This window comes from Oncorhynchus tshawytscha, linkage group LG17, assembly GCF_018296145.1.
Source record: "Oncorhynchus tshawytscha isolate Ot180627B linkage group LG17, Otsh_v2.0, whole genome shotgun sequence".
Classification (NCBI taxonomy): domain Eukaryota; kingdom Metazoa; phylum Chordata; class Actinopteri; order Salmoniformes; family Salmonidae; genus Oncorhynchus; species Oncorhynchus tshawytscha.
In genome coordinates, this window is record NC_056445.1 from 19,479,651 (window position 1) to 19,493,497 (window position 13,847).

Here is a 13,847-nt window from a genome sequence, read left to right on the forward strand (position 1 = left end):
CGTGTCCGTAATGTCCATTTTTATAGTTCACTCTGTTTGCTACTTGCAACTCGACGCTCCTGCATTCCGCTTCCCGCCCCCTGTCACTCAAGGAGAGCAGTTGTTGGTGTTGCTTGGCTGTGTAGTCATGAGCACTTCACTTGCTGCTTACTTTGGAGCTAATGCTAACTGCTGGTTAGCTGGCTAGCTAAATGTAATCGGAGTTGGAGCAAACCTAATGGCTAATTACAGCCTGAAACCAGTACTGGTGTAGGCATAGATCTGCATGTTTGTGTAATGGTATCTACTAAATCAGAGGAATAGGTGAAGTATGAATTTGTTAGCTAGCTAGCTACATAAAGGGGAATATAACTTCATATTGGGACCCCAGGGAAACACTGACCAACACTTTGGTTCCTTTCCTTACACTGGCTTACCCCTGGCTTATTCATTTATATCAAACAACAATGCATTCAAAGTGCTGCCCACTATATTCCAACTGTTGAATTACAATCATTATATTTCCATGATTCCAACAGTACACCAATAACCTATGCCTAGATATCTCATACATTTTTTAAATATTTTTTTTATACATCCCTAGAGGTCGACCGATTATGATTTTTCAGTGCCGATACCGATTTATTGGAGGACCAAAAACAATTACAACAATACTGAATGAACAATAAACACTTAACTTAATATAATACATCAATAAAATCAATTTGGTCTCAAATAAATAATGAAACATGTTCAATTTGGTTTAAATAATGCAGAAATAAAGTGTTGAAGAAAGTAAAAGTGCAATGTCAAAAAGCTAACGTTTAAGTTCCTTGCTCAGAACATATGAAAGCTGGTGGTTCTTTTTAACATGAGTCTTCAATATTCCCAGGTAAGATGTTTTAGGTTGTAGTTATTATAGGACTATTTCTCTCTCTACCATTTGTATTTCCTATACCTTTGACTATTGGATGTTCTAATAGGTACTTTAGTATTGCCAGCCTAATCTCGGGAGTTGATATGCTTGAAGTCAAACAGCGCAATGCTTGAAGCATTACGAAGAGCTGCTGGCATACGCAGGAACGTGCTGTTGAATGCTTACGAGCCTGCTGCTGCCTACCACCGCTCAGTCAGACTGCTCTATCAAATCGTAGACTTAATATAACACACAAATACGAGCCTTAGGTCATTAATATGGTCATCGACAACCAAACGTTTATTCTTTCAGTGAAATACGGAACCGTTCTGGCATCCCTAAATCTAAATATTGCTGTTACATTGCACAACCTTCAATGTTATGTCATAATGTAAAAAATGATGGCAAATTAGTTTGCAACGAGCCAGGTGGCCCAAATTGTTGCATATACCCTGACTCTGCGTGCAATGAACGCAAGAGATGTGACACCATTTCCCTAGTTAATATTTCCTGCTAACATGAATTTCTTAATTTCTTAACTAAATATGTAGGTGTAAAAATATATACTTCTGTGTATTGATATACTTCTGTGTATTGATTAAGTTTATTGATAGATATTAGCATAGGATAGCATAACATGTACACTTAGCATCAGGAAGCTTGGTCACAAATCAGAAAAGCAATGAAATTAATCGTTTACCTTTGATCTTCGGATGTTTTCACTCACAAGACTCCCAGTTACACAACAAATGTTCCTTTGGTTCCATAAAGATTATTTTTATACCCAAAATACCGACGTGTGTTTGTCACGTTATGTTCAAAAATCCACCGGATTTATTCGACAACGCAGACGTATATTTCAAATAATATCCATAATGTCCACAGAAACATGTCAAATGTTTTTTATAATCATTCCTCATTCCTCAAATATATATTCGATTAATATATCAACCGAGTGTCTAGGTTTTTCCAAAAACAGCGGGAGGAACAATGGCTGCTTTACTCAGTTGCGCAAATGTGATCCTTCATGCTAATTTTTCAAAATAAAAGCCTGAAACTGTGTCTAAAGACTGACACCTTAGGGAAGCCATAGAAAAAGGAATCTGGTTGATATCCCTTTAAATGGAGGATAGGCTTGCATAGGAACAGAGGTTTCAAAATAAGAGGCACTTCCTGATTGGATTTTCCTCAGGCTTTCGCCTGCAATATCAGTTCTGTTATACTCACAGACAATATTTTTACAGTTTTGGAAACTTTAGTGTTTTCTATCCTAATCTGACAATTATATGCTTATTCTAGTTTCTGGGGCTGAGGAAAAAGGCAGTTTCAAATGGGTATGTATTTTAAGCCAAAAACGAAAATACTGCCCCCTACACGCAAAAGGTTAAATCATCCCCTGTGATTCAATGATAAATTAACAGACAACGCAGGACAAGCTAGATAACAACACTGTTGATATTACTAGTTTAACAGGTGATTATGTTAAGATGGATCGTTTATAAGTTTAATGCTAGCTAGCAACTAACCGTGGCCCCTTGCTGCACTCGCGTAACAGGTAGTCAGCCTGCCATGTAGTCTCCTCGTGGAGTGCAATGTAATCGGCCTTAATCGGTGTCCAAAAATGCTAATTACTGATTGTGATTTGAACTTGAAATCGGCCCTAATCGGTCAACCTCGAATACATGCATACATACACACAGTTGAAGTCGGAAGTTTAGCCAAATTTAAACTCCGTTTTTTCCCAATTCCTGACATTTAATCCTAGTAAATATTCCCCGTTTTACACAGAACCCAAACTGGCTATGCACATGCGTCACCGTACATTAAATTATTTTTATAGTCTCCCCCCTCCCTCCCACACCAAACGCGATCATGCCATGCAGGTTAAAATATCAAAACAAACTCTAAACCAATTACATTACAGGTCGAAAAGCATTAAACATGTATGGCAATTTAGCTAGCTAGCTAATTTGTCCTATTTAGCTAGCATGCTGTTGCTAGCTAATTTGTCCTGGGATATAAACATTGAGTTATTTTATCTGAAATGCACAAGGCCCTCTACTCCGACAATTAATCCACACGCACAACTGTCAACCGAATTGTTTCTAGTCATCTCCTCCTTCCAGGCCTTTTCATCTTTGAACGTGTATATGGTGATTGCCATCTAAACTTTCATAGTGTTACCACGACGACCGGCAACAGTTTCTTTCAATCACCCACGTGGGTATAACCAATGAAGAGATGGCACGTGGGTACCTGCTTCTATAAACCAATGAGGAGATTGGAGAGGCAGGACTTGCAGCACGATCTGTGTCAGAAATAGAAATGTCTTCTATTTTAGCCCTTGGCAAACTAGATGCTTGTGAGCAGTGTGGGTGCAATAATTGAATAACATAGATTCCTACATTTATTTTGCAATGCGAGCTGTGTAGTCAGGGTATTAGGTCAGTTAAGATCACCACTTTATGTGAAATGTCAGAATATGTATTTATTTCATCACATTCCCAGTGGGTTAAAGTTTACATACACCAAATTAGTGTTTGGTAGCATTGCCTTTAAATTGTTTGACCTAGGTCAAACGTTTTGGGTAGCCTTCCACAAGCTTCCCACAATAAGTTGGGTGAATTTTGGCCCTTTCCTCCTGACAGAGCTGGTGTAACTGAGTCCGATTAGAAGGCCTCCTTGCTCGCACACACTTTTTCAGTTCTGCCCACAAATGTTCTATAGGATTGAGGTCAGGGATTTGTGATGGCCACTCCAATACCTTGACTCTGTCCTTAAGCCATTTTGCCATAACTTTGGAAATATGCTGCAATTGAAGAAACTTTCAAAGTTCTTGATATTTTCCGTATTGACTGACCTTAATGTCTTAATGATCTGACCCCCTTTTTTCCCCCTGCCTAAAATGACACCCAATCTAACTGCCTGTAGCTCAAGGATATGCATATTCTTGACACCAATTGAAATGGAACACTTTGAAGCTTGTGGAAATGTGAAATTAAAGCAGGAGAATAACACACTAGATCTGGTAAAAGATAATACAAAGACTTTTTCTTTCTTCATCTTTGAAATGCAAGAGGCCACAATGTATTCCAGTTTAGGCACAATTTTGATTAGGCCCAATAGATGGAGGCAGTGTGCAAAGTTTTAGACTGTTCCAATGAACCATTGCATTTATGTTCAAAATGTATCATGTGTGCCCAATTGGTTTATTGATACATTTTCATAACTGCACTCTCCTCAAACAATAGCACAATATTATTTCCCTGTAATAGCTACTGCACATTGGAGAGTGCAATTAGATGAAGAATAATTTAAGCTTTTTGCCCATATCAGATATGTCTATGTCCTGGGAAATGTTCTTGCTACTCACATTAGCTAAATCAGCCCGTGACGATTTAGTGAGCGCGCCAGACCGAGGCTATGGCACTCTGCCAGACCACTCGCTCAAAGAGCCCTTATGAGCCCCTCCTTTTAGAGTTGAATCCCCAATTAGGTTCTAAATACTGTTGACATCTAGTGGAAGCCTTGGGAAGTGAAACATAACTAATATCACCCTGTATCTTCAATGTTGGCCGAGTTGAAAAACTACAAACCTCAGATTTCCCACTGCCTGGTTGGATTTTTCTCAGGTTTTCGCCTACCATATGAGTTCTGTTATACTCAGACATCATTTAAACAGTTTTAGAACCTTCAGAGTGTTTTCTATCCAATAATAATATGCATATGTTAGCATCTGGGAGTTGGAGGCAGTTCACTCTGGGCACGCTATTCATCCAAAAGTGAAAATGCTGCCCCCTATCCCAAAAAGGTTAACATTAATCTTCAATTATGTTCCAACTGGAGAATTCCTTTGTCTTTAGAAATGCAATGGAACGCAGCTACCTCTCACGGGAGTGCGCGTCATGGCACTCTGCCAGACCTCTCAGTCAAACAGCTCTCTTTCTCTCCCCTTTCACAGTAGAAGCCTCAAACAAGGTTCTAAAGACTGTTGACATCTAGTGGAATCCTTAGGAAGTGCAATATGACACTATATGGGATAGGCAAAGACTTAAACCTACAAACATCATATTTCCCACTTCCTGGTTGGATTTTTTTTCTTCTCAGGTTTTTGCCTGCCATGAGTTCTGTTATACTCACAGACATCATTCAAACAGTTTTAGAAACTGTTTTCCATCCAAATCTACTAATTATATGCATATTCTAGCTTTTGGGCCTGAGTAGCAGGCAGTTTACTCTGGGCACCTTTCTATCCAAGCTACTCAATACTGCCCCCCAGTCCCAAAGAAGTTACACTAATGGACTGTCATTTTTTCTTTGCTCATTTGATCTTTTCTTGCCATAGTTTAGACTTAGCCCTGTGGTAAAAAAAACCTTCTGTATAGTAGCCTAACTTGCCACAACACAACTGATTGGACATTTCAAAAAACATACTTTTAACATGGCACACCTGTTAGTTGAAATGCATTCCAGGTGACTACCTCATGAAGCTTGTTGAGAGAATGCCAAGAGTGTGCAGAGCTGTTATAAAGGCAAAGGGTTTGTTTAACCCTTTTTTTCCCCGTTACTACATGATTGCATATGTTATTTCATAGTTTTGAAGTCTTCGCTATTATTTTACAATGTAATGATAAAGAACCCCTGGAAATGAGTAGGTGTCCAAACTTTTGACTTGTACTGTATATCTCATGATATGCTGTTTTTACCATATCTCCCGGCCCTAATAAGCAGTATTGTACAGTCACCACCATCTTGCGACTTTTGGTAATTGTTTTTATTCTTTTACAGCATTCAACCCACAATTGTTTAATTTCAAAATCGAAAACCAAGTCATTTTGATCAAACCCAACCGATCTCAAAAAACACATCGCTCGGCAGTAGATGGCAGGGTGAACTCCTAACCACAAGGCCCAACCACACCTTGTAAAACCCAGCTAAAATGGGGTGAAAGTGAATTCAAAGACAATGTGGAACTCTAAAATGTAACGGCGGTCGCTGAATCTCCATTACGAGGGAAGTTACCGGAATGCGCCGGTTTCAAGTGGTGTGTTCTAATGAGAAGGGTCTGCGTCTCTCCACGGCTGTAATTGGTAGCAGCAGGAGTCAAGATCTCCTGCTGGTCCAAGAGCCTCTTGAATCAGACCAGCACAGGGCGAGAAATCCATGAGGAAAAGATAATTGGAGCGTTATTGACCACACGGGTGAATCACTAGGCTAATTATGCAGTGAATGTGTGAACTAGTTGTTTGATTAGAGGCAGGGTACTAGAACGACAGCATGAACCCCTCAGGTGGTTAGGTCAGTGGAGGGATACAACAGTAAACCCCTCGGGTGAATATGGTGTAATGACAGACTGCAATTTGGGGTGTTTCTTTATGGGTGTTCCCTGATATCAGGAACCTGCCATTGGTCAGTTCCGGCCTTATGCAACTGATGGTTTCGCGACAGATTTGTTGACACAGCAGGTTAGGTGAATTAGCATGGCAGGTTAGGAGACTGTTAAGGTTAGGAAAAGGGTTAGGCTTAGCTACAATGCTACATTTGTTAACCAAATAAAAATGTAATTTGTCACATGCGCTGAATACAGCTGTTGTAGACTTTATCGTGAAATGCTTACTGACAAGCCCTTAACCAACAATGCAGTTCAAGAAATGGTTACAGGGGTACTGTTACCGAGTGTGTGGGGTACAGGTTGAGGTCATTTGTACATGTATGTAGGGGTAAAATGACTGCATAGATGATAAACGGCGAGTAGCAGCAGTGTTAAAAAAAAGGGTGGGGTCCATGTAAATTGTCCAGGTGGCAATTTGATTAATTGCTCAGCAGTCTTATGCTTTGGGGGTAGAAGCTGTTATTAAGGAGCCTTTTGGACCTAGACTTGGTGCTCTGGTACCACTTGCCGTGCAGTAGCAGAGAGAAGTCTATGACTTTGGTAAATGGAGTCTTTGACAAAAAAAATTGTCCATCCTCTGACATCACCTAGTGTATATGTCCTGGATGGCAGGAAGCTTGGCCCCAGTCATGTACGGGGCTGTACGCACTAACCTCTGGAGTGCCTTACGGTCGGATCCCGAGCACTCTGATGTTGCATCACTCATTTGCTTTTTAACGTGTTTTTTTTAATGTAGCCTAGTCTTACTGGTTGTATGACTGTTTGAGATCATCCTACAATTGTCCCACAGTCTGTTTGGAATAAGCTATTTATTTTTATACAAGCTGACCAATAGAATAGTTCACTTTTTCTACTGTGGGGGTTAGTAGATTGACAAATGCTAGTGATTTTGCTGTTCGTTACTCGTCTTGTTGGCTGAGGAAAATGTGGACGATTATTCAAAGTGCGACTCAGAATTTGGTAAGAAAGACCACACATTGTCGATCCTCAACTTGTATGTTCTGTTAATATGAATTACTAAAATGTTTAAATGCTGCTGGTCAAATGTCTGGCGCCACATTTTCGTAACGGAATCCCTGGTTATGACATACAGGTTTTCATAATATATTCACTCGACTGTTTCCCTGCAGGTGAAAAACAAATTATTGACAGAGTTATGGTAATTTGTAAATGCATCTATTTTCCAATCCTCGTGAATGTGTATTGCTAGAATTTGGACCATTTTTCTTTTCAAACCTTTCATAGGCCTACAGCAGTAGCTTTATATAGGCCTGAGATGGACCATGATTTCCTAGGCATTTTTATTGAACCTGTATTCACCTGGGTTAAATAAGAGACTTGATCCGTCCATATTGATTCAGTGATGACGGAATTTACTACTACTGAGTGTTACTAATACTACTTGGACTACTATTTACCTGTCCTAAGTAAGTGTGTGTGTTTGTGCAGGTATCTGATTGGCCAGGGAGCCAGTGTGGGGGTGGTGAACAGTGAGGGGGAGACACCACTGGACATCGCTGAGGAGGAGGCCATGGAGGAGCTCCTGAAGAATGAGATCAACCGACAAGGTACAGACGGACCGCAGCACTGACTCACTGTCTGCCCCACACTGACCTGATAATCAACAACTTTCACTTCTGTTTTCAGTTGAACCATTTCCGGTCAAACGTTGTCCACCAAGCACATCATTAATGGGACTAAAACGACATAATGGAAATGTTTTTCATTAAGGTTTCAAATTAGATGACTTTTTAATGACACACGAGTGCTGCTACTTTGCTAGCATCATTCTGTGTTTGCTACATACCAGGCAGTTATGCACTGCCTTTCTAAATAGACTGTTTAGGGATGAGAGGTGTGTGTGTGCGCGCAATGGATCGTGGTACATGCATCTAGGCCGCTGTGGCCTCCGGTCATATCAGGAAGCAGGTCTTGGCAGGCCTCCAGTGGCGTGCACTCCGCTTGGTTCAATAGCACTACAGCCTCCATGGCCAACATCTCACTGGTCTAGTATAATTCCCCCTTTACTACTTTACCCAATACCATGCTTACGTACATGATGTCCAGGTATGTCATGCGTGTACCATGTCATAAAGCATTTATGAAATCAAGTGAGACCCAGTCCCGGCAGCTTTGCCTCAGTGGAGAAGTTACATAATAGAGATTAATGCGATCCACTTAAACTCTGTGTTTCTCTTTGTGATGATTCTGAACTGGATGGAAGGCTTTTTCTATTTTTGGCCCTGTGTTCTTGAAATGATGAAATGTACCCCCCTCCCGCCCCATGCTCTGGTGGGAGGCCTTGTTCAGATGTGCTAATGGCCCCTGGGACAAACTGCTCCTCTTCTCATGATGCTGCTGCGTTGTCGGAAGATTATGGCGCTCTCCTTCACCTAGTAGCCATTCCAAATTCACCTCTCATCAAATCCACTTAAGTGTGGCTCGACACCTTTGCTCTGTTTACGTTGTTAGCCATGCTAGCCACCAGCCATAATTAGAAGTTAGGTTGCAGCTTGTCAGACAGCAGGCCCACCCCCTCTGTTTGCACCCTTCTCTGCTTCGGTTGCGCCTCCCGTAAGGTGTAGACGAGTAGAACTAGGTGAAATTGTTTTTGACGGTATGTTATGTTTTTTAAATAATTACAGTTCTACATTTGCTTTGAGTAGTGCGTGATCCTACAGTGGCAACACATAGATCCATTGAAATCACTTGGAATGTTTCTCCATTCTGTTTTCTACTGTTCAATTCAACTTCAACCGAAAAATAATAATTAAATCTGCATTTCCTGCACTCATTTGAGAATGTCCACACTGCCACGTAAAGGCTGCACAATATAGGCAAAAAAAACTAGGCCTTTAACCAAATGTTGCAATTGTGATTTGACTACTGATTTAGATCAAAACAATTGGGTAACTGTTGGAACCATGGAAATATAATATTTATTCTAATTCTTTAGTTAGAATCTAAATAATAGTGGGTATTTTGAAGTGTTTGACATGACAACGTATGAAAATGCCAGGGAGGAGTTGACAGGGTAGGAACCAAAGTGATGGTCTGTGTTTCCTAAGGGACCCTATAGTCTGTGCTGCATTGACCATGCAGACTGAATTAAGGGTGTGTTTGTAAAATTCACTCATGTGCCAGAGAACGCTCCGGGTGTTTGTAAATTCAGAGGATTGTCAGATTTTTGTATATTCAGATTGTTTTCGTGCTCGGAGGGGTTTGAGCACACACTGGACGCTCTGGCCGAGGAGAAGTGTTGATCTGAGAGATCTGACCTCACAACGGCAGTCAAGCTAACTTGCTAAAATTAGCTAGCTTGCAAGTTACTTCCAGACATGAATGAGAGAACACATCACTCACCCTTTTACTTGCCCTAGCAGAGCTGGTTAAGCTGTTTTCATGTTATCCAGAGTGTTGGTGATTAACTGTGCTGCTGGCAACAATTTTTGCCGGTGTTTACTGACACCGGCCATATTCAGCAGGTGTTGAGCGTTCGTAAATTCATCAGTTATTCTGTGCTTTGGCTCACTCAGACGAGTGCTTGGAAATCGGAATAGATAGGGCGTGTTCGTAAATTCACTCTGGCTATGTGTCTCGTGGTCAAGCAACAACAAAGCCCACGAGTGACAGTGGGCTGTGCTAGGTCTGTGTGGAAAGTGGCGTGGAGAGGGATTAAGTAGAACCAGACTAGCCCCAGTAAAATGAACCAGGTCAGGGTATGAGGTGGAGGGACCTGGAGCAGGGTTTGGCTGAGGTGGTCAGAGCCCTATCCCTTTTAACACTCCTCCAGTCCTAAGGGCTGAATGTGCAGAATTCATTCAGCAGTTATGACCTCTTCTCCTGTTTCGTTAGCATGCTACGCTACTTAAGAGAATTATATAACGGAGGCGGGGTCTTATCCCACGGGAGCCCTGCTCGTCTCAGCCGACTGCAGCTTTCTGCAGCTTTCAGCCGACTGCAGCTTTCAGCCGACTGCAGCTTTCAGCCGACTGCAGCTTTCAGCCGACTGCAGCTTTGTCTTCATTTGCTGTGCTTGATGGATATGCAGTCTGCGGCTTTGGAGCGGGACGTCAGCATGCCAGCTCCCAAGATCCCTTATTGACAGACACACAAACCCCTGCCTGCAGCACCAGTGTTGCCCACCACTGCATTTACCATCAGTCATATGACAGACATCAAACCACCGGGCCTTTTTAACATGCAAACGTTTCTCCCTCCTGGCTGTATCTGATCAGTGATACCACACCATTTTTTGTGTCGATGGGCAGTTACACTGGCAATTAGTTTGCAGCAGAGTTGCAGCACGAGTGGATTGCCCAAGCTGTTCGATGGAACTCCACATAGGGAATGAATTCATTCAATTGTTCTTGAATTTACCACTAATGGCTAGAGCAGCTCTGTGTTCAGTAAGGTACAGTGTTGTGCAACTCCCTCTGTTTTTAATGGGATGTTCACCTCCCGTCGTGTGGTCTCCTCTCCAAAAGAGATCTTCTTGGTCATGGGGTTAAACTCGTTAAAGAGCCACCACTGTTCCCCCACGGCCGGGCGACTGGCTCCACCTTCAGATCCCTTCTCTGCCTCCCGGACAGTTGCTCCACGCAGGCCAGGTGACTGGGCTGCCTGTACCACCCCCCCACTCCCCCTGTAGCTGCCCATAAGGGCTGTCTCTGGTGCCCCCCCACACACACACACAGTTTCCCTGCTCAATGTCTTGGGGTCATTTTAGTTTTGGCTTGTCAACAGGTTTTCCCTCAGCTGAATTTAGTCCTGTGTTATCACATCCTCAGAGGTGACTTTCCTCAGAGGATTCACATGTTTGCTCCATGGCCGATTCTTTGGGATATTTTGGTTTTACCAGACCATATGCAGGTCTAGCTTTGAGAGAGTGGGAGGGAGTGTGGTGGGGACTTAATCAGTCAGTCTACTGGCTTTTCTCTATTTATTTTCTCAGGGTCCCGGTAGAAGGTGCAATATTCTCTTGAAAAAGCAGCTTGGAATGTGTCCAGTTCCTCCACCAGGCTGCTGTTTTGTAGTCCTACTTAGGATCTATTAGTCTCCCTGCCTTTTTATAGAACCAGTACAGGCTACTCCTTAAATGTCCCTGCTCTCTAGTAAGCGACAGGCCCGATTGTAGCAGTTGCAATAAACATTTATACAGGCCAATTACTGCAAGGCTAGTAATGTTGATAATGCCTTGACTAATAGAGTTCCCCTGCCTTGCTGGTGCATTTGTAAAACATGCATCTGTGAGGTTGTGGACATCTCACCTTTTGTACCACAGTCCACCCGTTCCACAGACTGAATGTGCAGCAGCCCAGCAGAATAAAGGACTAATTGAGATCCATTATGACAGCAGTGCATTGTGTATTACACTGTAATGGCATCACATGGACTGGACTAAAGGGCAAAGCATTACTCAACACTGCAGCCATGGTGCCATCTCCCCCCAAGACCAGCCTGAACCCATTGAGTCACTTCTGTATTGGAAAAATCTCTGTTTCATTGGAACATTCATTTGTGCAGTGAGTCAGGGATTTGACTCATAGAGCCACACCCATCCCCCTTTCAAATGGGGCTTGTTTATTCCATGCAGCCAGACATCATAGTAACCCAAGGTGTCGTTGATGAAAGGGATGGCCATCTCAATGCAAAGGCCTGTAGATTAGCTAGAAGTATTTTTGTCACAACCATGAACTCTTAATGCACAATGTGAAAGTAAAACCAAACTAGATGGACTGTGTGGTGAGCTGTAGCTGTGCAGCAGGATTGTTTTTTGGGCTGCCAGGAGTCAATTTCAGACCTTCTGAGTCCTCTTAATTCCTTCCCACGATTTGAAACGCAGCATGCAGACAAGCGGTGCTCTTGTCAGTGAATTTGGGCAGGAATTCTTGCCCAGGTCCCCTAGCTGACAGATCATCGTCCCTTGTTCTCCTCCGCTGGCCCCAGGCCTGAACTTCTTCTGGTTGGAGTTAACTGCTCCCTGTCCATCCAGCCTAACACACTGTCAGACAGTTGAAATCTTCTTTTGTCCTTTTAATTAGTCACGCTTCAGCTCGTTAATCTCATCAACAATGACAGGTAGTGTTAGCCAGCGCTGATTTAACTAATGTTGCTCTATTTCTGAATAAAATCAGATTATTCCTGGACATTCTATTCGATCTTTGTCAATCTTGTTCATTTTTTAATGCTGCTTGACTGTCCTTGGCCTTCTCATGAACGGAAAAATTAAGTGACTTCATGAATGGATAGAAAAAGAAAGTCCAGCCTTTTTTGCAAGAGCTGACCAATGAGGGATGACTGTGCATCATACGAGGAACCCTAAACCTATAGGATCAGCTGAAGTGTTGGCTTCCACCCCAGAGCACTTATGCTCATTGTTTATGTAGTTGAGCACAATCAACTCAGAGCTGAGTAGTCACACACCTTCACCAGTCGCTCCAAATTTCAGCCGTCTCGCGTTCCAGTCGAGTGTCAGCAAGACAATACACGCCTGTTCCTGCAACAGCCTGTATAGTGCCGGCCTATACCTTAGACATACTGACCCACATGGAAAACGTACTGTTTGCTCTGTCCCAAAGCAGTGATAACATTGACAAAATATTGAAATAAGCAATTTGTCAGAGGCCTCCAGTTAATGGAAAAGAGTGCTAGCTTTGCACAACCACAAGTGGATTATTTGCTTCAACTACATGCCTACATGGCTTGAATTTTGACACCTCACCATACAACGTATGTCAAATGTCCATAGCTCGCTTACACCACTGTAAACCGTAGGGAAATTTAGCCTGTTCTTGTGTAATATTCCAGGGCAGATTTCTGCTGTGTAAAGGGTTTCAGCTGCATTTGGACTTTTTCATCCATTGTTAGTTTCAAATGAAACTCTGGACTGTAGTTCCCAATTTGAGTGTGAGCATTCAACTCAATCACTTAAGGCCATGTGTGCCAAGCATGTGGTATGTCCAGTTTCAGCTAATTTCAGGGTTCTGTTTTCATGTCTTTGAATAATTTCTGTAATATTCTAATGTTAGTTCCCTGGGGTTGAATGCCAGAAAGGCAGCATTATTTCCTGACAGTTTCTGCCTTCTACTGCTAGATAATATCCAGTGTTTATAGGGACGGGCCTCTCTTTTAAGTAGCCATTAATCCACCGAGGCCAGACTAACAGTGGTCACCGTTAAACTCCAACCCCCACCAGGCGTGGACATCGAGGCGGCCAGGAAGGAGGAGGAGCGGATCATGCTGAGGGACGCCCGGCAGTGGCTCAACAGCGGAACCATCAACGACGTCCGACACGCCAAGTCCGGGGGGACCGCACTCCACGTGGCCGCCGCCAAGGGATACGCTGAGGTTTTAAAGTAAGTCCAGACTCCTTACCTCGCCTTTACCTCTAACAAGCTGTAGCCCATCTTTGGATTCCTTTTAATTCTAGGCTTATCGCCTTTATTAACGCTGATTTAAAAGATATTTCCACTTGTTATCGTTAGGTATTTGTTCTTAGGTGGATGCTGCTTATAGTCATGTCCCTTGTTGGATTTTACTTCATCAATGGTTATCAAA

At 42.5% G+C, this 13,847-nt stretch overlaps 1 protein-coding gene across 12 annotated transcripts in view; it reads left to right on the forward strand.

Annotated features, from left to right (window-relative positions):
- LOC112217034 (protein phosphatase 1 regulatory subunit 12A-like) overlaps positions 1 to 13,847 on the forward strand; it is a 70,496-nt gene that overhangs the window by 27,852 nt on the left and 28,797 nt on the right. For all 12 annotated transcript variants that reach the window (XM_024377262.2, XM_024377257.2, XM_024377258.2 and 9 more), the window contains exons 3-4: positions 7,737 to 7,855; positions 13,486 to 13,645. In XM_024377262.2, the coding sequence (XP_024233030.2) occupies positions 7,737 to 7,855; positions 13,486 to 13,645 (279 nt within the window). The remainder of the gene's footprint in view (positions 1 to 7,736; positions 7,856 to 13,485; positions 13,646 to 13,847) is intronic.